At 47.9% G+C, this 26,431-nt stretch overlaps 1 protein-coding gene across 3 annotated transcripts; it reads right to left on the minus strand.

The window, feature by feature from the left end:
• Positions 1-756: 756 nt before the first annotated feature.
• On the minus strand, positions 757-26,388 carry FKBP15 (FKBP prolyl isomerase family member 15). 3 transcript variants are annotated; one of them, XM_066332535.1, is made up of 30 exons: positions 26,260-26,388; positions 24,897-25,006; positions 24,526-24,610; positions 23,898-23,967; positions 22,443-22,517; positions 21,308-21,406; positions 20,763-20,912; positions 19,991-20,059; positions 19,028-19,171; positions 18,462-18,607; positions 17,440-17,488; positions 16,657-16,776; positions 16,335-16,428; positions 15,467-15,570; positions 14,733-14,826; positions 13,873-13,982; positions 13,170-13,280; positions 12,462-12,556; positions 11,759-11,861; positions 9,996-10,028; positions 8,311-8,482; positions 7,330-7,466; positions 6,841-6,996; positions 6,267-6,419; positions 5,851-5,943; positions 5,327-5,437; positions 4,423-4,530; positions 3,495-4,237; positions 2,989-3,079; positions 757-2,394 (listed from the first exon to the last, which is right to left on the minus strand). In XM_066332535.1, exons 1-30 carry the CDS (start codon positions 26,310-26,312, stop codon positions 2,320-2,322), a joined length of 3,753 nt encoding a protein of 1,250 aa, XP_066188632.1. In that variant the 5' UTR covers positions 26,313-26,388; the 3' UTR covers positions 757-2,319. The 3 variants fall into 3 exon arrangements, with proteins under 3 accessions (XP_066188632.1, XP_066188633.1, XP_066188634.1); XM_066332536.1 differs by lacking the exon at positions 9,996-10,028; XM_066332537.1 differs by lacking the exon at positions 26,260-26,388 and having other exon boundaries at positions 22,443-22,512; positions 24,897-24,951.
• Positions 26,389-26,431: the final 43 nt, after the last annotated feature.

Raw genomic sequence — 26,431 nt, forward strand, 5'->3', positions numbered from 1 at the left:
ACAAAAAGAGTGAGTAATTCCAGCAAGCACTTGGAGCACCAGGAAACAGAAACTGGTGAACATGAAACCACTGCAGCACCTCTGGCCAGAACTCAGCCCCTGGGCTCAGGATCAGCCCCATCACAGTCCCACATTGTCCTCTCTGGGTCCTGGCACATCCCTCCCTGCCCTGGAAGCCCAGAGCTCCCCCTTCACCTCCCTGACCCCAGGCAGGTGCTCACACAGGCACAGAGGACACACAGGGTTCCTTTAGAGCCCAGGCCTGAGTCCAGACAGGGGCAGAGGGAACTGCCAGGGTGGGGAAGGGGTCGAAAACCTGCTGAGCCTGAATGGGGAGACAAGCTCAAATTCAACTCCGGCACCCCAAAGCCTGCCCAGGGCTCCCAGGCACAGGGGAGCTGAAGCTTCCTGAGCCCCAGAGCGTCTCAGGAGGGACTGAGGTGGGACTCGGGGCACTGCAAACTCCTGGAGATGCCCAAGATCCCCTCCCATAAAATCTGAGGGGAACCAGGAAAGTGCTCTCTGTGACCATCACAGTTCTTTGGGCTCCAGCTTCTGACACCAACACAGTCCAGTGTGAGAGCCCAAGGAGGCACAGCACTAAGGGACCTTCTCTCCTTTCCCAGCAGAGGGCTTCCACAAGAGCAGACAAGAACAGCTTCTAGATCAAATTATTCCCAATCTCAGGCAGAGCTAAGTCAGGTTTCAGGTGACAGACGAAGCCAAACTAAAGTAAAGCTACTGCAAGCAAAAAAATTACAGGTTTAATTGCACTTTATTTTCCAAGAAGTGAAATGCAAATGCCTCAGGGTGTCTATCTGTAATGGGGAAGAAGTGGAACTTGTTAGTATGAGCAATGATCACCCCTGGGACACTGCATGGACGGGTCCAGAGGCCACATCAGGGCCCTGACACTCAGAGCAGCACAAGCAGCCCTAGAAAATCTAGTTTCAAACCCTCTCATAGTCAGGCCTGAGTAATGCCCAGGAAGGCCCAGCTCAGGTCACCCTGCATGGCAGCAGAGGGGCTGGCACAGGCTTTGGTCTCTGCCCCAATTTCAGCTGCATTTGACAATCTGTGGCACTCAGGGTGGGGCACAGGGACCTGCCACACCCCCCCAACAGCAACACCCAGTGCTCTCGTGGGTGTTTTCCTCCCAAGAAATCATCTTTAGGGGGACACAGATCTAATTCCAGTCAGAAACTGTAAAGGCAGGTTTAGAAACTAAACCATAGAATTAGTAGAATTAGTTTAAATTCTTTCATTTTCTGAAGGGGCTTATTTGTTTTAAAGACTTCTGGGGTGAAGTTGTGTTAGTGCCCACGAGTAGAGAATAAAAGTGCTGTGAGAGCTCCAGGCTGTGTGCCCAGCTCTGTCCTCACTCCTTTTCCCTCCTGGTCCCCTCACAGTGCAGGGTGACAGCCCAAAGTGCCCAGCACAGCCTGGGCCTTGTGTCCCACCCCTCTCTACACTTCAACTGAAATGGTGACATTTGAACAGCAGCAGAGCCAAAGGCACAAGAGAGGGGCTGGGCTGTGGGGAAGGACTTCCCAAACACACAGCACACTGCAGAGCTGTGCTGCTGCTCCCACAGGGAAACACAGCCCACCAAAAACCACCTCAGCTCTGGGCACAGGAGAGGAGCTGCCTGTGAGTGTCTGACTAACACACAGCAGGGATTGGGCTCCTTGCACCCATCACAGCTGCCCAGGCCCGGGTTTACCACAGCTCCAAGGTCCAGCAGCATCTGTGCCAGAGTTCTGAGTCACTGCCCACCAGACCCACCTCAGGCCCCAGGGCTCCCCAAGCTGCCTGTGCAGAGCCAGGGGCTCACTGGAACTACCTGAGATTCCAGGGGGAACCTCCAGTGGCACATGGCACAGACACAGTGGGGAGGAGGTGCAGGGTCCCTGGGAGCCACTCTAGGGACCAAGAGAAATATTCCAAGGAGTTGATCACTGGGGAAGGAGATTTTAGTCTGATTTTTTATCAGGTTGTTGCCACTGCAGCGTCCTGCCAGACTTGATCTGCTGAAGCTCTTCATCAAGTTCCTATTTGCAGAAAGTTTCAGGTTAATGAATCCAGGGCTCAGGGGAGGAGGACAGTGGGTGGCTCTTGCACTCAGCCCAAGCCCAGAGTGTTTGGCAGCTCAGACTGATGGGGCTGAGCACCCACAAGTGCAGAAGAGCCCCCACCCATCTGCAGGACGAGAGCTGGGAAGTCCCTGGCCATTCCCAATGTCCCACGTGTGCAGCTTGCCAAGGGCTCAGAGCCCAGGGAGAGAACATGCCCAGAGGAGAGGGCTCAGCAGCCACATCTTCATCCCAGCCAGTCCAGGTCATCATCATCATCGTCACCGAAGAGTGGGGCAGGAGGGGGACGCCCCTTCATGCTCTGCAAGCCACACCAGAGAGAAACTGCTCAGCCCCAGCAGAGTCCTGGCATTTCACAATCACCACAGCAACTGCTCTGAAATCTCTGCCAGCTTTGAGGAGCTGGGAACAAGAAGCCTCATTACCCAAGTTTTTATTTCTCATGTGATGGTTACTGCTTAGATTAGGTTTAGATTAGATAGCAGGAAAAAATTCTTGATGGAAAGGAATGTAAAGATTGGCACAGGCTGCTCAGGGCAGTGTGGAGTCACCACCTCTGGCAGTGTTCACCAAGTGGATGGATGTGGTACTTGATGACATGGTTCAATGGTGAATGATGCTACATGGATGGCTGGACTTGATCTTAAAGGTCTTTTCCAACCTTAAGGATTCTGTGGTTCTATAATTCCTGCAGCTGCTTACAGGCTAAAAGGGATTGGACAGGGGCCAAACACTAAACTAGCAATTAACCTGGTAAGTCCCACTGATTTCATGCCATGCCAATGGATGGGGAGCTCTGGCCTCAGCCAGGCCCCCCCGCCACTGGGAGCATTTTACAGACAAGCTACAGACCATGCCTCAATCAGAGCAAAGTCCCAAATACCCAAATACATACCACTTCCTCCTCATCCTCCTCTTCAGAGGGAACTTGAGGCTTCAGTGGTTTAGGAGATGGTGTTTCAAAGAAGTTGTCATCCTCAAAGAGGCTGCAAGGAGATAAAAGAATGAGCAGTTGGCTCTCAGAGGATGGGAGTTCCTTTTACAAGTTCTGTTACTGAGAGATGGCAAAGTTTGTCACTGAAGGAAACCTTTGTGGCAGGTGCTGCTCAGCAGTGCAGGGCAATTCTGAGACCTGGCAGGCACCAGATCAGACTGTACAGGAACTGCACACTCCCCAGGGAATGTTCCTCACTACCTCCAGCAGACACGAGGCTGCTCTGGGGCTGTTCCCAGTGGAATGTGCCCTGGGCAGCCTGGTCTTGCCAGGTCCTGGCTGGTGGCACCCAGTGCCAGCACCAAGAGGGGGCTGCAGCCCCAGTCTGTGCTGTCCTGCAGCAGGGACACAGCTGGAGCAGCCCCTGTCCCAGCCCCAGCTGAGCCTGGCACCCAGCACCCCCTCACCTGGAATCTGTGTGCTTGGAGCCCAGTTCCTGTGATCCTGGAGTTCCTCCCAGGACAGCTGAGCCTGGCTGTGTGTTGCTGGACACTGAAGCAGGTTCCTGCTCAGAGGCAGCTCCATCCCATGGCTCTGTGCCACTCCCTTCCTCCCCATTCAAGGGAGGAGGCTCTAAAGCTTCCACAGCCTCCTCTGCCTTCTGCTCCACAGCTGGATGTGCTGGAGGTGCTGCCTCATCCAGCTCTCCTGGCTTGACTCCTGGAACAGAAGGTTCTGCAGCTTCTGCCTGCAAAGACACTGCAGAGGGCTCCTGTTCTGGGTCAGCTTTCCCCATGGGAACACTCTCCAGCCTCTGCTCTAGCCCAGGAACAGGCTGTCCTTCAAGTACAGGCTCCTTCTCAGCATCCAGGCTGGGATCAGCTTTGGGAGGGAGATGCTCCTCCTGAGCTTTCTCTTCTGTCACCTCACTGCTCTGTGTCTCCTGCTCCTCCTCAGCAGCTCTGGGCCTGGCAGGGTGAGGAGGAGCAGCCTGGCTTTCCTGCCCAGACTCCAGGGAGCCTCTGGTCACTTCCCCAGGATCAGCTGGGGGTGCAGTGCTCTGTGCTGGGCTGTGCTGCAGGGACTCTTTGTGCTCAGTCTTTGCTCCAGGTGATCCCTCCTGTCTCCCTGCTCCTGTGCCAGATTCCTCATTTTCACTGCCATGTTCTGGTTTCTCCTGCTGCCTGTTGAGCAGCTGCAGTGTCACAGTCTGGAAAAGGGAGTAGAGAGAACACAGGTTATACCCTAAATACAAACCATCATGGATCCCTACATCACCTCCTCCTAACCAGGCTTTGCCACCCACAACAAATCCTCCTTCAGTTATTTCAGTCTCACAGCACAGATCTGAGGTTTTAACCCAAGGCTCTCTCTCTTCTCTCACCACTGTCATACCTTGATAGTGTTCATGACAACCCCTAGGACAGTCCTGCCACTGTACATCTCATCCAGCTCAAATTCACCCCGAAGAGACTGAAATACACCATTCATTATCTTCTTTACCTGCAAAAGAACATGACAGGAAACAGAACTAATTAGCATGTGAAGCACTGCACTCAACATCAGGCACTGTTGCAAGGGAAAGAACAATAAATCCAAACACACAGAGGTGGTTTTTCAAATCTACTTTCCAAATCAGAAATCCTCATCACATCAGGCCACCTTAACTCAGAACCATTCTATATGACCCAAACTTATCCACCTAAACTGAGGCAGGCTGCACAAAACCAAGGCAGACTTGCACTTCTTATTTTAGTTTTTAAATCTAAAACAAATCTAATCACACTTAAAGTTTTAACAAGAAATAAGTCAGGCAACAAAGTGGGCAGCATGAAGATGGAGTAAGGCTGTTTACAAGGGCTGGAGGGACAGGACACAGGGAATGGCTCCCAGTGCCAGAGGGCAGGGCTGGGTGGGAGATTGGGCAGGAATTGTTCCCTGGCAGGGTGGGCAGGGCTGGCACAGGGTGCCCAGAGCAGCTGTGGCTGCCCCTGGATCCCTGGCAGTGCCCAAGGCCAGGCTGGACATTGGGGCTGGGAGTGACCTGGGACAGTGGAAGATGCCCCTGCTCAGAGCAGGGGGTGGAACTGATGAGATTTAAGGTCTCTACAACCCAGATCATTCTGTGACCATGATTCTAGGATAAGATCCCATCTTTTCTTCCTCTGTGGACTGTTACTACAAACACAGTGCTCTGTGGAGAAAATTTTATTTCTCCTTCTTACATCAGTCCAAAGAGAAATAATTCAAGGTAAATCCATTTGCTTAGGAAGGAGAAGTACTGGAGAGTCAAGCTCACTTGCTCAGTGAAGTCTGCAGGGGAAGGTCCATCCTGATCCTTCTGCAGGTCTCGGATCCGTTCCTCGTAGCGAGCCTTCAGCACCACCACGTCTGCCTGCAGGGCTGAGTACTGCCAAGGGAAACCCACCCTGAGAGCTGCTCCTCACACCACTGCCTCACCTCCAGGGGGCACCTGGGAAGGGTTTGACTGAGGCACTGACTCTCAGTGGGGTTTTGAGCATCGTACAAAAGACTTGGCTGAAAGCAACACACCAAAATAAGGACACCCAAGGCAGTTTGGAGAGTCACAATTGTGTCATCAGCTCCTTAAGTGCCACCAATAGCTGGGTGCAGCATCACTGAGATCCCAGTGAAATGAAGGCTGGGTCTCATTATTGGGCCTGTTCTGGTTTGCTGGAACCCACATGAAATGATCCCTTTCCTACCATATTCTGGAACCCCCATCCTCACTATCCTGGACTAGCCAGAGGCTGGTGTTCCCTGCATTCCATTTCCCATCCAGCTGCTGTGTTATTCCTTTACCTTCTCTTGGACAGGCTCCAGTTCCTCCAAACGTTGCTGAACCTCTGACAATTTTTGCTCCTCTGCTTTTTTCGAGTGTTTGAGAGCCAAGAGCTGAAATACAAGAAGCAGAGCAGGTCCAGCCCCTGGCAGTGTCACCCACTCCAAGCAGCCTCTGCTCACCAACAGCCACCCACGACAGTGCAGAGAAGTGGAAGTTGTAGCTGTTGTTGAAGTTCAGCACTATCAGCACCTTGGCTCTCCCTCCTCCACAAACCCACCAACCCAACAGAACAACTGCGCCTGCACATGGCAGAGATCAAGCTCCATAACAGGCAGGAAATCACAAAGTCAAACTCCACTCAGGTGAGAGAAGACTGCTGGTTACAGATGCTGATATTTAGTGCTCATTACAGCAATAAAGAACATCCCTTTACCTTCTCCTCCAGCTGGGCCACCTGGTGCTGCAGGGAGTCCCTCTGCTCACTCAGCTCCTGGCACTGTCGGGCGTGCTGCTCCTTGGCTGAGGCCAGGGCACGTTCACATTTGGCTTCACACTGGGACTCCAGCTCTGCCTGGATCACTGACAGCTGCCCGTGGCATAAGAGACCATCAGGAACACACACACAACACATGATCTGTGTTTGCACAGGAGGTGACAGCCCAGGGCTGGACACCCACAGACAGAGTGCAGCCCAGTGTTCCCACCAGTTCCTACCCACACCTCTCACTTCAGCTCCAGCCACAAACCCCCAGGCTGGCCAGGAGGTCTGGCTCAGATTTCAGAGCTCTTGGCATATTTCTAAACAACCTTCCACTCCCCACAAGTCCCATATTCTTCTCTCTATTACAATCTCAATTTGGTGCCTCTCCTCAGTTTGACACTAACCCACGAATTCAAGCAGGTAACACTTTCATTCCTCCCCTACCTGAGCATTTTCACATTATTTCCTACCTGCAGGTTCCCACAAGCCCTCCAGACCTGGAGCAGCAGCTCCCCTGAGCCCTCACCTGCTCTGCTGCTGCCTGGTCAGTCGAGGTCCGGGCCTTTTTCAGGAGCTGCCGGAGCTTGTCCAATTCCTGCTCGTACGACCTGCGAATTTCCTCCATCTCCTCCTCTGCCTGAGCTCTCTCTGAGAGCGATTTCTTCTTCCTCTCTGCAAGATTCTGCAATACAGAACATGACACAGAATAGGCCAGACTGCACCAAAGCAGCTTCTCTCCCTCGGGCAGAAGGAGGTTCTCTGGGCAGGGAACTTCATCCCTTGAAATCAAGCTGAAGTCATCTCAGAGGTAAGGAAGGTTGACACATGACTGGATAAGACAAAAAAATAAATAAAACCCCACAATATAATAAGCACAAATAAGCACAAAGGATCCACCAGCCTGCAGGTGAGTCAAGATTTACTTAACTTAGATATTTAAAAGGAAGAACCTTTAGTTAGCCTTGGGTTAACCTTCAGCAAACAACTGAAACTCTGTTGCTGGCACTGGACATACCCTTTCCAGAGTCTCCTTTTCCACTCTCAGGTCTGTCAGCTCTTCCTCCAGTGCTGCAATCCTCATGTCCAGCTGTTTGCGGCTCTGCTTCTCCGCCTTGAACCTGCTCTGAGTGTCCTGAGAGGCTTCTTGGAGCTCTGCAAACAAACCCCCACATTTCCCTGTGAGTCTGGGTGCAACTCCCATTGCAGGGGAGCACATTTTGGGGGCTGATGGGAAGGAACAAGGTCTCCTGCACAGTGCAGTCAACAGCTCTGCTTGTGCCTGCTGGAATTTATCAAGAGCAGCCTGTTCCAATGCTTTGCAACCTTTTCTGTGAAGATATTTTTCCTAATATCCAACCTAAATTCCCACTGGCCCAGCCTGAGGCTGTTCCCTCTCCTCCTGTCCCTGTTCCCTGGGAGCAGAGCCCGACCCCCCCGGCTGTCCCCTCCTGTCAGGGACTTGTGCAGAGCCACAGGGTCCCCCCTGAGCCTCCTTTTCTCCAGGCTGAGCCCCTTTCCAGCTCCCTCAGCCTCTCCTGGGGCCTCCCAGCTCCATTCCCTTCCCTGGAATTGCTCCAGCACCTCGATGTCCTTTTTATCATGTGGAGTCCCAGAAGTGACCCCAGGATTCAGGGTGAGGCCACAGCAGTGCCCAGCACAGAGGAATGAATGAACACCTCAGGTTTATCTCAACTTTCCATCCACTGGCACATCTCTGGCTGCTCTACAGGACGCTGGACAGAAAAACCAAGAGGTTGCTCTATAAAAGGCATCCCTATAACAGGATGCTTTTGTTTGTTGAATTATCCCACTTTGCCTTCAGTGATGACAAGGATGCACATCCCTCAGATATTTCAGTGCATCCACATCCTTCTTCCATCCCCTGATCTGATCCCAGGGAAAGCAGGAAGATACCCCAGAAGACAGGGAAAACCTAAGACTTATAAAAGACAAGAGCCACGAAGGAGCTCTCAGGGACAGGCAAGAGCAGCCTCACCTGCCACTTGTGCCTGCAGCTTGTTGAGCTGTGCCTCCTGTCTCTCTGCATCCTGCACAGCACAGGAGAGCTGCTTCCTCAGGTCCATCTCCTTCTTCTGGTGGGCAGTGAGCTCCAGCTGCAGCTGGGAAACCTGGGCTGTGGCAGCTGCCAGCTCCTCTGCAACTTTGGCCTGGAGCACAAATTGGAGCAGGGGAAAGAGAGGGGAAAAAAAGATTTGTGTGAGGAAGCAGCAGGAATGTTCTCTCAGGAAGAGCTGGAAAAGGGTTGGAGGCCTTATCAGGGAAGGCATCTCCAGATTGAGGAGGCAACAATGACTTTTCTGCCATGTCAGTTTTGTCCAGACTGACAAGAAAGCTGCACGAGGCCACCAACAACCTTATCACCATATCAGTTCAACCCAGTGAGTTTTCCTGAAAAGGTTAAATATGTTTTAGCCTGGTACCAGTGCCTGGTGACTCTGCTCAGTTTTCAGGCTATGAAAACATTTATTTGAGTAAAAAGCCTGGGCTCTAACATCTAATTGTTTTCCATAAGCTTACAAATCACTTAAAACACAGGCTGATCCCAGTCAAGAGAGCATCTTGTCCCCAGAGCACACAGCATGAGGTCACCTCAGCTGCCAGTGGGCAAGGCTGGCATTTCCCAGCACACTTCAGTCATTTGGGGACCTGTTTAGATCTAGGATTGCTGAGAGTCAGTGATTCACCCAAAACCAGGCACTAGCACAGCTCCTTAGACAACTTGTAAACAATGTTAGCAAGGGGCTCAAGGCATCAAGACAGACACGAAGTCCCATCCCAATCTTGCTGAGTGACACACAAACTTCAGAGGATGTTTTGCAGAGACAGAATTTGCACAGGGAATCCCTAAACAGCTTCCATATCTCTGCCTATTTCGAGATTCCCAACAGATTTTTCACTTTCCTGTAACAGGTTCAGGAGAACTGGATTTTCTCTCTGCTTTATCCCCCTAAGAGAATTCCCTCCACACAAGGACCAACACCTTCTGGCACAGAAGAGCTGTGAGCAAAATTGTTCCAACTATGGTGATGATGAGGATGTCATCATCAGCACTGACCTGGAGCGCTGGGATACCACAGCACTCATTTTAAAGAGGAGGCAGCATTTCAGAGAGTGGCCAAAACCAGATCTGCTTTCCTCCTGTGCTTCCATAAATGTCTCACTGCTATACTGACTCCTGGCATGGTACAACCAGACCCCTTGACACAGCTAAAGACATCTAAAGGTTATTTTAACCCTGGCCTCTGATTAATTGCAAACAAAGAAAACAAAATTAGGAAATCCTATGGCAGGAAGTGTTACTAGACAGAAGTTTCTACAGAGGATGCTTCATGTCTACAGCTCAGCTCCAGCCTCCAGCTTTCAGGCACCAAGAATCCTGGGTGACCTGTACCTGCTCTGACACTGATCCTGTTCTCCCATGGGGAGTGGAACAAGCAGCAATGTAAGAGAATTCTTGGAAAGGGCTCTCCAGGAAAGAGGGGGTCAGTGGGGAGACACTGCCAGCTCTAAAGCCCTTTTCCCAGTGAAGGATCTGTGCTCCTTCAAGCTCTGAGACAATTCTTTTCATGCCAATCAGTTTCTAGCTCAAGAGGAAGCTGGGCTGGCACTACCTAGGGCACAATCATCTACCACCTACACAGTCAGCAGACACTGCCTCACCTGGTCCCAGCCCCGATCCACTGGCAGCATGTGCTGGGAAGAGAAAGCAGCAACAGGAAACAGGAAGGGTTAAGAACACAACTTGAAAGGCAGAGGCATTCATCAGCAGAAAAGCAAAATGCTTCATAACAGGAGGCTAAGGCATGCCAGAGAAGCCTTTAAATTACTCCAAGAACTGTAAAAGCTTAGGCAGAAAAAGGGAGTGAAGCCTGCTGTAAAAAGAAAGACAATAAAGGTATCCTTAGAGTATGTCACACACCAGAGGTGGGAGCAGTCCTGGGTATGACCTGCACTGGAGAGGTGGGGAATGATTTATGGCACACAAAGCCTTCACCTAAAGCTGTGACTTGTTCTGCCAGGACCAAAGATCCATGACCCAAAAGCAGTGAGTTACCAACACCTCGGTGATCCTGGGTACAACCAAATAAATGGTGAGTGCCTGTCTGTGTGCAAACAATGAATAAAACAGCTTCCAATCCTCCTCCCTGGTTCTGTCTGTCCTCCCTGGGGATTCAGTGACTGCACTCTCAGGGCAAGCTGGGTTAGATAAAGGGAAGAGGAAGGAATAGCAGCCTTCACATTTACAGTCCCTACTCCCACAGAACCAGGGGAAATCTCCCAGTCCAAGTCAGGGATTTCCTGGTCTGGCCTGAAGCCTGTTCATGTAACATCATCCCTGGGCAGTGACTGCTCAATCAGTGGGGTCCTGCTGAAGATGAGGCCCAAAAGACTCCTGAGGATCTTCTACATCCAAAAGACTAATCCTCCCCAAGTCTTATTGTACCAGCAGGATGCTGTCCTTACTGAAAAAGGAATTAAATTTATTATTTCAGTCTGACTTATTCCTGGTTAGATTCTCTCCTGCTCCTACATAATGTGGGTGTGCAGCCTGAGCTGGGGGTGGAAAAGCAGCCCCTACCCTGTCTGCTGTCAGCACTATCAGCCACTCCCTGCTCTGCTCTTTACCACTCTTGGGAAAGCTGCAGTTCTGGTCAGCTTTAGTGGCACCAAGTTATGGTTCTCACACAGAGGAAGGATTTTTCACCTCACATTTGAACTGGAGAGAGACAACTCAGCAGGAGAGTACAGAGTAAGACTGAACTTGGTGTAATTTAAGAAGCCAGGGCTTGAGAAAGCAGAGCAGGCACCATGCAGTGGCAGAGCCAGAGCAGCACTCCTGGGCTAGGCTGGCCTACAGGGATGGTTCAGGATATGCAGCCATGCATAAATGCACTTCACTGGTTTAAAAGCTATTTCCCAACAGTTCCTGCCATAAAAGCACAACGTGTTACTGGGAGAAACAAACAGCTTCTGATTAGCATTAAAAAAAGCACATAAGTGCAGTGAAGAAACTCCAGTAGGAAATATTTTTTTCTTGTATCTATATTCACTCTATGTCAGTTATATAGGAGGAATAAAACTCTTCTGGAACTATCAGTGCAACTAAATAACTGAAGTATTTCCAGCTCAAAAGCCCGTGATATACAATCCCTCAACACACTGGCCACATGCCTATACATTTAATAATAAATCAGACACTTGCCTACAAGATAACAATATTAAATTTATATTAAAGTTATGACAACATGGAATGGTTATATCCCCTGTGATGCTTTGGTCATTAAAGCCATCAAAACTTCAATTTTTTTTTTTTTCAAAACGAAATTCAGAACTGCAGCTGCCTTCTCAGAAAACTGCCTTGATTAACAATGCTTCAGCTTGTTTTGATGCAACAATCCTGGCTTTGTTCATGCCACCATTACCTTCTCCTGCTCTGCATGCAACACTCTTGCCTGTGTGTTCTCATTTGTTGTCTGCAGGGAGTGGTTCCTCTGCTCCATCAGCAGGTTACTCTGCTCCACGTACCTGTGAACAGGGAGACTCCATGGGCATTCCTGGAAACACAGGCCTTGGAGCCAAGGGCTCACACAGAAAAGGTGACATTCCAAGGCACAGAAGTTCTCTGTTGAATTCATGACAAGTCCCAGAAAATTTTGCAGGATGTGCTGCACTAAGAGGCTGATCTCAGAGGGTTGGGAGGGCTGTGCCTGGCACAGCAGAGATTTCATCAGCTGGGATAAGGGCTTCACCTCTCTGAAAATGCCTCATGTTCCAAGAGTTTTGATAACTTGGTATCAGCCGGACTTCACTAAGGGCACCACATCCCCTACAATTCCTTCACCTCACTAAAAAGCCAGCAAAAATAAAGCAACTCCCAGAAGCAGAGCAAGCATGCTCACAAACAGAATGAGGGATTTTGTTCCCCTTTCACACATTCATGCTTACTGTAAGTCAGAGTTTTGGGGATGAGCCCTGCAGAGAAGGTGTGAGAGGAATCCCACGCTTTTAATACCTTAGGAAAAAATTTTAAAATATCAGAATATGGCTGTCTCCTAACCAAAACACCCCTCAGTTATAAGTGTAAGCTGGAGAGTCTGGAAATGCAATGAGGCTGCCACTCCTTACCTCTGGTTACGTTCAATCAACTCACTGATCTTCTCATTCTGCTCCTCAATCCGACTGCTCTTCTCAAAGATCTCCTGCTTCAGTCTCTCATTCTCCTAAAGCACAGCCCAGCATCAATGTTCAGCTTACTCAGATTTCTTTGCAGCAGTTCCTAAACCTTTGTTGTGCACAGATGCAGGACAGTGGTGAGGCTCATCTCTTCTGTGGTAATGGCCCAGGAAGGCACCATGCCACATTTAGCACAGGACAGTGGCTGCCAAATCACATTCTAGAAAATATTGTGTCTGGTTGACCTTTTTACCCACAAATCCCAAGTTTTCAAGGCTGCTGCTTAGAAAGGTGTCAAAGCATAAAATTACGTAGTGAATAGCAGAAGCAGGTGGTTTTTACAACATGGTACTTCAGCTGTGAAATTGTTCTGCTGAAGTTAAATCCATAATGGTTTGAGAAGCTGGATTTCTCCCACATGAACCTTTTGTCAAGGCCTATTAAAAACCCACAACTCTGACTCAGAAAATACCCAAACCCCAAAATGCTGAGAAGAGCTTTTTGGAAGAGGAAAGAAGGATGGAAATCACTGTAAGTCTCATCCTCATTCTGGCCAGGAAGAAAACAGAACCCATGGGAGAATGGACATTTGCTCTCATTAGGGATAACACTGTGAGCCCCAGCTCCTGAAGGAAGTGAATCCAGGCTGGCCATGCTCACCTGGATGATGCGCTGGATGTTGCTCATGATCATGGAGGCTTCCATAGTGACAGAGGAGATGCCAGGCAGCAGGGAGCTGTTAGCAGTGCTTTGCTTCTTCAGCTCCTCCACCTGCAGGGACAAACCATTCTTAAGCCATTTGGAATGAATTCATGGGTGCAGATGAGAGTCAGACACATGCAAAGGGGCATTTTCTTCTGCTCCTTCTGCTCAGCTGCAGAATCAAGTGTGCAGACTCAGTGAGCAGACTCTGCTCACTGAATCAAGTGAGACACCTCCCAGAGGGCAGGGAATCCCTCCAAACAATGATATTCAAGACAGCACCTTTCCCCAAGCCTAAGCTTTGTTTTTACACAGCAGCTGAACTGCTGCCACTTGAAGGTGCGATGATATTGGAATTTTACTCATTTACTATATCACTTAATGCAGCATTAAAATAGAGCCAACTGCTCTCAGCAGGACAAGAGAATGGATTAAGTGACTTCCAGAAAAACAAAGACAATAAAACCTCAGCTCCTGAAAACAAGAAGTTTCCTTTTTACCAAAGAGAACAACCCCTGTCTAACACTGATGCTGAAAAGGAGACTGGGCTCTATGGTGCAAAGCTTGAGTGAGTCACTGTCTCAGAGTGTTTGCTAATAAATGAAACAGAAATAGCATGCATGAACACCTGGAGAGCAGAAATGCCCTGAGCAGGCCATACCTTGGCAGCCAGGTGATCCATTTTATCCACAACTTTGCTCACAGCCAGTCGGATTTCAGTGTTGTGCTGCCGAGCTTCTGTCATCAAAAAGGAAGTGACATCTCCAGGTGCTGGAAGGGAAAGAAGAGAGATGTATAGTGACAAAAGGAAATATCTGCACAGAGACGCAGCAAAAGCTGGCTAGCATCAAACCTGCCACCAGGAAAGCCACTCTGTGCCCAGAAATAAAAGGGACGTGGTATTTTGAAAACAAATAATGTAGCTATTTCCCAAATAACCTCAACAGGCAGGTTTGAGTACAGGAAATTATTGAGCCACTTGACAACTCAACTAAACAACAGTATAGCCCCCAGACACACCAGAGCAGAGGTACAATCAAAGCAGAGGCACAATCAAACCACAGCAGTGAAGGTCAGCTTCTGAAACTGCACTGAAAAAACAGGCTCCAAGAAAGGCTCAGCCACACTCAAGACTTCACTAACTGGGATGATTTAACTGGTTCTTTAAATGCCTTTGGTCCTTCCTAGGTTTTGCCTCTTACAGTTCAATTCTTTCCTTGGCTGGTAGGGAGCTGATTACTGTCACAGTTTTATTTATAACTGGAAGCACCATCTACCAAATTTCTTTAGTAATACTCAGTCTTAGGAAGACACAGAAATTTCAGCCCCTTTCACACTGCACAAAGCTCTTTAAGGTAAGAAAGAGATGGGCATTTATTGGGAAGTGTTTGCCCCTATTTGGTATTAAAAAACAAGCATTTGTGAAACAGCACAGTGCTACCACAGCTATAAATCACCATCACAAACTGTTTACTGCAGCTGTTGCAGCCCTCTGAGAAGCAGGTACCTTTTAAAACATACCTTGGTAAGGAGCAGGATACATCTGACCCACAGGCTGGAGCTGAGAGGCAGATGCAGCAGTTTGGGGGTAAGCAAATGCCACTCCTGGATATGCCTTGAAGGACAAGTTCAGCAGGTTAGAATGTGTTCTGCTATTTCCCTATGTCCTCACAGTTTCATATTTTTTTAAGCCCAAGAACCAGGATGATGTTCGGAAAGAAAAAAAATATCCAAGAATTAAGGAGCTGGAAAGTTAAAATACACAACAGCCATTGTGAAAGGAAAATAATACTCTTTTGAGGGTTAGTTAGTTCCCACCTTCACTGAAATTTCAGCAAAACTATGTCACCCCTACATTTGTGAGAGTCAGATCAGCACGTGAACAGCTCCCTCTGCAGTTATGTTAATTTGAACACAAGGTTATTTCCTAAAAAGGGCTCAACAAGCACAACATAACTTGATAGCAACTTTACTGCTCATTGCTGAAGAACTTGGAAGTTTTTCTTGTATGCACTACAAAACCAGGTATTAACAAAGCCTGATTCATCCTTAGTTTAAGAACCCATCATAAAGAAGAATTTGCCATTTTGGAATAAATTTTAAGAGTCACATGATGAAAACCTGAGAATGTCCAAGAGTCACAGGAAACAGCCTGAAATTCTCATCCTTATGTTAGAATCCTTGCTCCCAGCAATGGAGAAGACTCAGGAGAAAGGATAGAAGTGCCAATATTATCCTTGATTTAATTTTGGTACCTGAAAGCCCTGTGCTCCTCCAGGCAGAGCTGAAGGGGGCTGAATTGTTGCAGGAATTAAAGCAGCAGAAGATACTGAAGGTGCAGCACCAGATGCTTGAGGTACTGAAAAGGAAGAAATAAATTCAGCATGCTATAAAGCAGCTCAAAAACATTTAATTCACCTAGTGTGAAATGGAAAAAAACAAAAAACAAAAAACAAACAAACAAAACAAAACAAAAAAAACAACCAACAACCAAAAAAACCCAAAAAAACCCACAACCCAACCAAAAAACCAAACCAACCACTAAATAGACAGAAGTTCAACAAAAGCCTGTCTGCAACCTTGTGAAAATCAAACCCAGTCAAGCAAGTGATAATAGGTTAAGAAAAGAGTAACCTTTCACAGAAATCCCACTTCTAGCTCCATTTAAACAATCTCTTTTCATTCAGAGACAGCTCTGAGGTTTGCTGACACAAGGTGTGACTCAGGCTGACTCTGAAGGCTGCTCAGCTGACCAGCAGCTGATGTGACCATTCCATCACAGGAAGACACATCCAGCCCTGCAGAGCTGCCAGCCCCATGCTGCCCTTGGCTTGGATTTCCATCATTCCTGAAAGTACTGTTCACTGGGGAAAGATTTGTAACATTTCATTTACAAATCCCAAGGCCTACAAATCTCAGTGCCCAGTGACAGGACAGCTCAGGCACAAGACCACAATGAAGAAACACTCCAAGGATTGTCTTGTGCTCCATGGATTAGTGGCTCATGGATCAGCAAGCCTTATCAGAAGCTTTCAGTTCATATTCCAGTTCCTGGGAGGAATCCTCTGCTCCCACAGGCCTCATGGAGTGGAATGGGAGTGCAGCAGCTCCCCAGGACATTACCTTGTGTGGACACTGTGGGCAGCACTGCCTGAGCTGGCTGGGATGGTCTGGTGGAAGCCACTGGCTGTGTTGTCCCTCTCAAAGTATTTGGATCCTAAAAACATTTCTGTATGTTACAAGAAACACCAAAGAACAAGCCAACAGCCTGAGCCCAAGGTCACTTGAGGTGAGGTGTTACCCCAGGAACCCAAGTGGAACCTTTCTGTCACAGAAGCAGAGCAGATTTCCCCGACTAAGGGCAGAGCCACTGTGACAGATCCCACTTTAAGCAATCCCCAGTGTAGGAAAAGCAGTAAAAGAGTCACAGTGCTGTGACTGGTACCTCGATTTCGGAGTCACTGGAGTCCAGCTGAGTCCCTGCTGTCCCAGCAAGGAAAGGCAGCATGGGCTGTCCCATTTTGGCCATCCGAGAAATCAGCTTTGCCTTTGCTACATCTGGGTTCTAAAAGAAACATTTAGTTACTCTCCCTTTGTCTCAGCCCAGGCTTTTGAGGTATTACAAACACTTCTAAATCTCTAAATCAATTTTTCAATGACTGTGTGAAAATCTGCTCTTCAAGCACACAAGGGAGCATCAGGATTGTTCATCTGGTTTGTTTTATACATCCTCTTTCTGGGATGGCAGTGCTGTCACTACAGAGAAAAATCCATCCCTGCACAAAATACTAACAAGAAAATGTGAGAGTTCAGGAAGCTGCTTAGCAGCTTTTTCTGCCTGGAGGCACAAAGTCTTCTCATGCAGCTCTATAAACTTATCCTGAATGTCCCAATTCCTTTGTTATCTATTTTAAATTTGTCCATTTAATTCAAAAGACAACGAGCCTTGTGAAGACGCACATGGTCAAAGCCACTTTGCATTTAGGAGCAAAAACTGGGGCTGGGGTTGCTCAGGTCTCGGTAATCACAGAATCACTAAGGTTGGAAAAGACCTTTAGGGTCATGGAGTCCAACCATTAATTCCTTCAAAAACAAGGCCCTAAGCTGCTGTAAGGTGAACATTCTAGTGTCTTGCATGATGCTCACTTTATCTTCAGCAGTACCCAATCTCTGAGGTGAAAACAAACTTCTCTACTCAGACTTCAAATTAGGAAAGGCCAGCACTTACTGCAAGCTGCTCACTGATGGAGTTGGACTTGGCCCGAACTGCTGGCTCCCTGCAAAGCCAAACAGATGTGGAGATTTACCAGGAGGAATTCAGGAGCCAACATTCTGGATTTATAAATGCTGTTAAATGCACCTCTCCCTAAGAAAGCAGTTTTCTCACATCATGAGCATTTCTTTTAGCCTACAGTTCTGGAAAATTCTCTGCAGTGTTATCTGTAGATATGTTCAGGACACCACTATGGCCCATTGGAGCAGCTGATTACAGAAAGATAATTTTGTTGATTGCTTTAACAACCACATTCAGGTATAAATAATTTTAGCCAGGTCCAATAAACTACTTATGGCAACAAGAGCAGCACTTACTTGGATCCCCTAAAAAGGGTGACAGACCCACTTAATTTAAGGAACATAACATAGAATTGTTAAGGTTGGAAAATACATCTAAGGTTGAGTCACTAACCCAGCCCCATGTTCAGCACTAAACCCCATCTCCAAGTGTCACATTTGCATTCTTTGAACACCTCCAGGAATGATAACTCCACCCTGGGCAGCCTGTGCAAATACCTGACCATTCTATCAGTGAAGGTTTCCCTAATATCCAGCATAAACCTTTCCTGGAGTAACTGAGAGGTGATTTCCTCTCCCCAGTCACTTGTTACCTGGGATAAGAACTCAACCCCACCTGGCTACACCCTGTATTCAGTCTCAGTTGTGGAGACTGAGAAGGTCCAAACTGATGACAGTGACGCCAGCTGAGACTAGACAGCTCAATCCCACTAGATCTCAGGAATGCTGGAGAGGAATGACTTCCTTCACTGGAGCTCATTCCAGTTGCTTTAATCTGGCAGCCAGCACTCAAGCAGAAAATTCCAGCAAGTCCTGTTAGCAAGCACTGCTCTGCTATGGAGGGCACTGAGCTGGCACAGAGGCCCCACATCTGGCAAATGGTGTGTTAGTGCAGCACTGTGCTGATGGGCATCATCAGCCCTAACACAAAGTTGTTTAAGCCATGCTGCCCCTTACCCAGGCTTTGGAGGGATGGTGGAGGGAGGCACTAAACCCGTGTCTGAAGAGAAGCCATCTGAGCTGGGAACTGGAGAAGGTGCAGGGGAATCCCTTGAACTTACACTCAGCCCATCTGAACCAGAGCATTCCTTTGCCAGCTTCACCTTCAAAAGCATAAAGCAAAAAGTAAAAGATGGTTTTTCTGGGTTCCTGTAAAAATTTTCATGGATTTATTTGTGATGCCACTGCCTGTGGAGCTCTTGCACTTGAAGGAAAAGCAGCCAGTTGATTCAGAGCTGGAGAAGCTGAATCTTTACATCCTCTTATTCCTCCCACACTATATTGTTTTCCTAAGTGACTCACAAATAAGACAGCTAAAAGATCCCAAGACAGTTACAACAAACAGCCTTGTGGGATTTTCTGGGTTTAGGGTTCTGTTTTGGGGTTGCTTGTTTGAATTAAAGATAGGCATCTTGCTGAGGTTTCTAACAGTTTCTGAGCTGGAATTCTCACACTAGCAGCAGGTTTTCCCCCTTGCAGTCACAGAACAGATGGAAACCAAACACTTGGCAGGAGACACTCACCCGCCTGACTTCCACCTCAAACACCAAAGTGGAGTCTGGGGGGACACGACCAGCCACGCCCTGAGCCCCGTAGGCCCAGGCTGGAGGAATGATGAGGAACCTTCGACCTCCTTTCTTCATGCCCAGCATTCCTTCTTCCCAGCCCTTTGGTTTGCACAGGCAACAGAAGGAAGAAAAACAGTTGGATCAGTGACATTGTTTACCCCAGTTAAGACAACTTCAGGCAAGGGTTCCAAAACACACATAGAGAGATTTTTGCAAAATCCTGTTTCTTTTCAACGTGCAGCATTAAACCCTTTGTCTTGCCACAAATCCTGACAGCCAGTTGTAAATTCCAGTGTTAACTTAAGAATAAAGATGCAGCTCTGCCACAGAGTGGTGACCTCACTCAGCATTCTGGGGAAGAACTGGACTCCAAAGAGATCTGAATTGCTCTGGTTAGATTTACAAAGCAACCAAAGGAAATAGTTGTAATGAGGGATATATGAAGTCAGAGCAATGCAAACTGCCCAAGAGATGCCAGCACTGAGTAAGATGGCTCTAATTGCCAGGCAAAATTAGGAATCTATAGCATAAAACAAATAAAGTAGACAAATAGCACGTCTTCAATAAAAGGCAACTTGTAACAGGTTATATATGAACTATAGTGGTCACACATGAATTACTTAGGTCATGGAAGTGACCTGAGCAAAAGCATCTCTGACTCAAACCCTGATTTTATGGGATAAGGGAATATCACAACACATGGATGAAAAATTGTTTGCTTTAGAAATAGGGTTCCCCAACAACAAGGGAAAACAAAGACAATAAAACCCCAGCTCCTGAAAACAGGAAGTTTCCTTTTTACCAAAGAGGACAACTCCTGTCTAACACTGATGTTGAAAAGGAGACTGGGCTCTATCATGCAAAGCTTGAGTGAGTCACTGTCACAGAGTGTTTGCTAATAAATGAAACCAGTTGTACCTTGATGACCTTTCCAGATCCCAGCTTCAGCCTCAGCAGCTTGTCTTTGTTAACATTAGAGTCGAACACCTGCAAAGTTGAACAAGAGCACAAAATACATGGATTTCCCAACTGTTTCAAGATTCTGAACGCTGCTTTACACATCCCATAAAATCCTAGAACCTCTGGTTAAATGCTACTTCCCATCCCATTACTATCAAAATTAATTCTCAGCCATGAGACAGAGCTTTAGTCTGTTTCCTGAAGTATGATTTCATTAAGTGAATAATAACTGGAGACTCAAACTTCAGACCTGCTTTAGGACAGGACTGGGTCAAGCAAAACACAGCATTAAATATTCATGTGTGAGAGTGCCCATGGACATTTAAAAGCATTTCAATCACCTCCCCTCGAACAGTAACAGAGTAATAGAGACATTAAGATTGGAAAAACCCTCTAAGATTACCAAGTCAAACTATTCCCCCAGCACTGCCCTATTCAACAACAAACCAGGTCTCAAGCACCACATCCAAATGGTTTTTGAACACTTCCAGGGATTGTGACTCCCTGGACAGCCTGTGCTAATGCTCAACAGCCCTTTCAGTAAGGAAATTGTTTTGTAATATGCAAGAATCCCTTAATATTCTATAGGCAACACATATGACCCTACTTACAGTGCCATAAATGCCCAAAGTATACCTTTAACATCAACACCAGTACTATGCTGGATGTGCAGGTTCCTGCCAGGGACTGTCCCCCCCGCAGCATTAGGAGGTGGCAGAAATGTGTTTACCTGTCCAAGCCCGTTGTTCTGGAACAGCCATCCTGTATAGGCAACCTCCAGGGAGTCTCCTCCTTCCACTCCCTGCCCTTCTCCCAGAAGGAGATCTTGGCAGAGGACTGAGTCCAGTGCTGGGGAGCTGTTGCATTTGGCAATGCACACCTGCAAAGGGAAAGCCTGGCAGTGTCTCTGGCCTTTAATGGACAAGTCCCACTCATGAATCTGATACATTCCCTGCTGTACTGATCAAGCCCACACTAAAAATGCACTCCCAGAGCATTCCATGTCTCCTTGTGCTGAATGCTGCTGATTAAACACCCTCTGCTCTACAGAACCACTGATACGCAGTACTTGAGAATCCTGAGAAGCAACAGGCTCTCTGCTCCAAAGAGATTTGTTTTAATGAACAAAACTCAGGGCAGGCTCTTCTCAGACCTGTTTCCATCACAGTTATGCTGACACTCAAAGCCAAACTCCAGTGAAAATAAAACTTGATTTGCCCCTGCTGTAAACCAGCCATCAAGAACTGCCTGGCCCAGAGGTGAGCAGTTAGTTACCTGCTTGCTGAAATCCACTGCTGCCTTCTCTGACTCAAACATGATGGACCAGTTTTGTCTGTGATCATCATAGAACGTGCTGTAATTGTTGGGCCTAACCTGTGGGAGAGGAAATCAGTTCTATCTCAGGCATTAAATGAACTAAAAAACCCACATCCAAAACAAGCTTAAAATAGCTACGAAAATGAAGCAGGAAGAGCCCTACTGTTCTAGAGCCCAAGTTCAGAATTAGCTTTTATTTATGTGCTCATTATCATGGAAGAATTATTATAACTCAAATATATGAGCAAATATTAAGCTCTTCCTAGTCAAACAGGAAGGTGAAACCTTTCAGAAACTTGAAGCTTGGTTCTTTAATATATACTGAGAATTTTTAACTGTAACTAATTTACATTTCATAGTTTATTGTATTTAGGTTTCCAGAATCAATTGGAGAACTCGCTTCTTCCTCACTTCTAAATCCATGTAATCAGAAGTGACTACAAAACCCATTAATTTTTCAAGAATATGCTTATAAAACTAAAGAGCAAGCTCAAAGCTGGGACAGAAATTTCATTATTTTGGAGTTAAATCTCTATCTCTCATACCAAGAAATTTGATGCCATCTGATGACAAGCTAAGAACACTAAACCAACACATCCATTTTTTGTAAAACTGGCAGAAGCCAACTTCCTGAGAGATCCCATTTTAGAATTCATAATACTCCAGATTGTTCTCAACAGCAGGAAAATGCTGAGTGTAAATTTTCTGAGGGAAAACATTTCCTTGCTGTCATTTCCTTCTGCTTACCCAGTTGTATTCTCTCAGACACTTAACTAGAAATCCTCAGCAAAAGGAACTTCGTTGGTTTTATCCATTACAGGGCTGCAAACCCCAAACACCTCTGTGAGTACAGGTAATAATTTACTCCTACGGGGGCCTTGGTTTGGAAATCTGAGGAGGTGCTCTGCAAAAGAGAGCTGTCACAGCTTCTTGTGCAATATATGAGGAGAAGAACAGTCACACTGGGACACCTCCTGCTCTGTCACTCAGATGTTTGATCTCAAAGGTTAGAAACCAAGGCTTAATGGAGAATTTCAGAGCCAACCCTGGGTTTGCTGTGATCAAAAAATGCTTTTCTAAGCCAGAGTCTCACCGTGAGCACGAAGCCTGGGTGGATCCTTGCAGAGGTGATCTGCTGCTGCTGACTGATGTAAAGGAGGATCCTGTACTGGATTCCACAAGGAATTAGACAAGGAAAAAGAGCAAAAACGGGAACTCAAAACGTCTTCAATTCTAAGGTGCTTTGTCACACACAGAGCCTAATGCTCAGTGTTTATCTGTCAAATACACTACAACAAAAATACTTAGCACAGTTTTGTGACACTTATTAAGACTGGTTTATTCTCAAGGGTTTTATTTAGTTGCAGCAACCAAGCAAGTTAAACTCATTGTTTTATAATAAGCAAGATGCTTTAACTAATTCCACATTTTTCAGTTACAGTGGCAAAAGATGGTGCACTAACCCTTCCAGATACAGAACCCACCACACAGCATCAAACCATCACAAGGTCACTTAGGCTGGAAGAGAGAGCCAAGATCATTTCCCCAGCATTGCCAACGTCCCCAAGTGTCACATCCACATGGCCTTAAAACCCCTCCAGGGATGGGGACTCCACCACTGCCCTGGGCAGCTGTGCCAGGCCTTTTGGGAAAGACTTTTTCCTTAAAATTCAGCCTAAAGAGGTTTGTGTGTGTAATCTTTTATCTTTGCACAAACCTATTGACATGTAACAGACTGAGTTAGAGGGAGCTTTCCAAGTACTAAACAACACAGATGGGAGATTTATTGACATATTTGTCTCTACTAAACATAATCTGGTAATGAATGTATTTTCCTTTGTTCACCTGCAGTGGACATAGCTCAGTGGTGAACTGGGAGTGACTGGATGTGATATCACCCAGCAGCCTGAGGAAAGCTGGTTCAGCTTCTTCCTGCACTCCCTGTCCTCCCCAGCTCCCCCAGAACAACACAGCTCAACACTTCCCAAATCACTGACTCAGGAATTTAGTTATCAAACTAAGATTTATTTTGCTCTTGCAAAAGCAGAAGCAACTTAGTGAGACATGAATGAGGACTTGGGGGATATGAAACATCACAAATACCAACACCAGGGATGGGTGAGGGTTTCCACAGTAGCTTTCAAACACACCAATTTACTGGGCACCTCAGTTCTGTGTTCTTCAAGGAACACTTAGGAAGGAAAGATGGTTTTGATATCAAAAGAACAAAAGTTAAGCAAAGCATCTCTGTACTGCTGGACAGAATTTTCCCTTATATGCATTTCCACATACACAAATTTGTGATCCAGTCCTCAAAGACATTTGGAATAAACACCAAAATGACTTTCAGAAAGACTGAAAACTATTTCAGGCACTAGTTGCAAGGAAGATGTCACCAAGGTGGACAGCTGAGCCCCAAGAAAACCCAGGAGGCAGAAAAGCAGCAGGAGAACAACATCAAAAGCAGAACACCTGGAGAGCTCACAGAAACACCATCACACCAGTGAGCCCTCAGCATGGCAGAGTTAGGGAAGAAAGTCTCTCTCACCTCTTTGGCAGTGTGGTTTCCCAATACAGCTGCTCCATACTTGCCTTGCCTCACGTACTGCCCATTTGTACTGGAAGATAAGGGAGACATTTAGCTGCACAACTGCCCCTAACTCAGCATTCTTTAGAGTTCAGATCCCTTTCCTCAGGCATAAAATGTCAGGCAGCCTGGCTTAGCTTAGACACATTCCTGCTTGCCCACAGGCAAGAGCACACATTGGGGAGTGGGTTGAAAACTGCTCTCACAGGTCCAGGGCAGGAGCGTTTTTCCATGATGGCAGCATCAAAGAGTTTTAGTGCTCTAACTCTGCTCATGCCTCAATTCTCAAATACATGAACCACAAGCATCTGACAGAGCCTCGTGAAGCAGTGCACACCTCAGCCCAGCAGCCAGGACACAGCTCCCAGCCACTGCCAAACCCACAACTTGCTCTTTATCTCACAGCTGCTTCACCCAGAGCTGCAGCACAGCAACCGAAACTCTTCCCGAGCACAGACTTCCATTGCCTTGCAGCATTTCCACCATGCAGGTATGTCTGAAAACAACTCTCCCTTCCCATTTATGCAGCAATATCTCCCCTCTGGGATGAGGGACACAGAGTGCACCAGGTGATGCAGAAGTCACTTACTATCGATACGCGAGCACCGCGGTGGCCGCCAGCACTGAGGGGGCTCCTGAGGCTGCTGGGGCTGCTGGAGCCTTCTGGGGCTGGCCTGTGGGGACAGAGATCAGGGACAGCTGTCAGAGACACAGGACTGCCTGGTGGCACCGCCAGGACACGCGCTTCACCCCAAGGAAAAATAACTCCAGAAGGAAGTCACAAAGAAACAAAGACTTGCACTCAAAGTCACCCAGCTGAAAATCCAGGTGTAAGAGGACAACATCACTGAGGAAAGCTCAGGCAATTATTTGCTCTGCTCACTTCACAAGGGTCCTTGTTCTCCCCACACACACACACGTGCTGCTGTGTGCTCCCCACTCTCAAGCCCAGTTACTCACCAGCTGCTGTCTGACCCTTCTTGGGCTGCTTTGGTGCAGTGAACTGGAAGAATTCATTTCCCTGGCTTGAGACTGTTTGATCCAGGCCAAAGAGAGAGGCTAATCTGGCTCTAGGAAGGGAAACAAAGCCATTTAACCTTATTTAACAGGGGTATTACACATAATGAACACCCTTAACTAGAAGGTTAAGAAGTTTTACCATCGCTTTGCAAGTAAACAAAGGGCTGCAGGTTAAGTTGCTTTATGCTAATTAACCATTTAATTTTGAAGAGGCAGAACTTGTAGATGAAGAGGTTGGGAAAGTGGTACAACTGTGTTTCATTTCCTCAAAAATCGACTGAAGGTGTAAGAACTGAAACTACACACAAAAAAGAAGTTACTGTGAAGCAATGACTAGAACTAGTTTTATATAAAATAGCTGATTCTTACAATACCCAAAATAATATGTGACAGAGAAACCACCATTCAGCTCTTGGGAGGTTTTTTTCTTTAAATGTCTAGGAAACACATTCTCCCATTAAGTTTTAAAATGGCAGAAGTTCCCCCAGCTAAGGCCAGAGGGTTTAATGCTGGAGATTATTCCTTCAGGATACATTGTTTGCAATTTCACTGCTTCAAGGCCAGCTACACTCAATCTGCTCCTGATATCACGAGGCAAGGGAATAATTCAAACAAAGGGATGACATCACTGTCAGTGAATCTCTTTTAAAAAATAACTAAATTTTCTATAAAGAGAGTGGATTAGTTTATAAGAGCTGCTAAAGAGGAGCTCCTGGAAGGGGCGGGGAGTGCACAGAGCTGCCATCGCAGCTCCTGGAGCGGCAACAAGTCAGTGATACAAAAACCTGGATGCGCTCCACGGAGACACGATAGAGCGGACCCCTCTGGTGAACAGCCGGGGAGGAGCCGGTCAGTGAACAGCCCCAAAGCGGCACTTTAGGGACTTCCCACTCACTCCTGATTTCAGTGGAAACACCGAGTTCTCTGCCCGGGCCGCACGGAGTGGCTCCGCCGTTCCCTGCGGGGGGGTCCCGGAGCCAAGCAGGGCCCGGCGGCTCCCCGGGCGGGGTCTCAAACCCCAGACCCCCTGCCCCGGGCACACCGGGGGCCCGCACCGAGCCCCGCCGGCAGCCAGACCCTTCCCGGGCTGCCCCTACGCGGCTCCGCGGCGGGACAGGCGCGGGGCACTGCCCCGGCGGCAGCCCGGTCACAGGGGAACAGCCCCGGCCTTGGGCCCGGCCGCACAGGGGGCGGCCTGCCGGCCCCTCACCGCCGCGGGCCTTCACCGGAGCCACGGCCCCACGGCCTGCCCGGGTCGCCACGCCCTCCCGGCAGCGGGTCCCGCCGCGCCCCCGGCGCTCACCCGCTGGTCGGGGACAGGAAATCGGCGTCGTCCTCCTCCGCCGCCGCGAACATCGCCAGCGACCGCCGGGGCGGGGACGGGCAGGCGGCAGCGGCGCTTTACGGCCCGGCCGCACCGGCACGGAGGGGGGCGGGGCTGGGGCGGAGACGTCAGAGGGGGCGGAGCCTCCGTC

Source organism: Sylvia atricapilla, chromosome 19 (assembly GCF_009819655.1).
Source record: "Sylvia atricapilla isolate bSylAtr1 chromosome 19, bSylAtr1.pri, whole genome shotgun sequence".
Lineage (NCBI taxonomy): Eukaryota > Metazoa > Chordata > Aves > Passeriformes > Sylviidae > Sylvia > Sylvia atricapilla.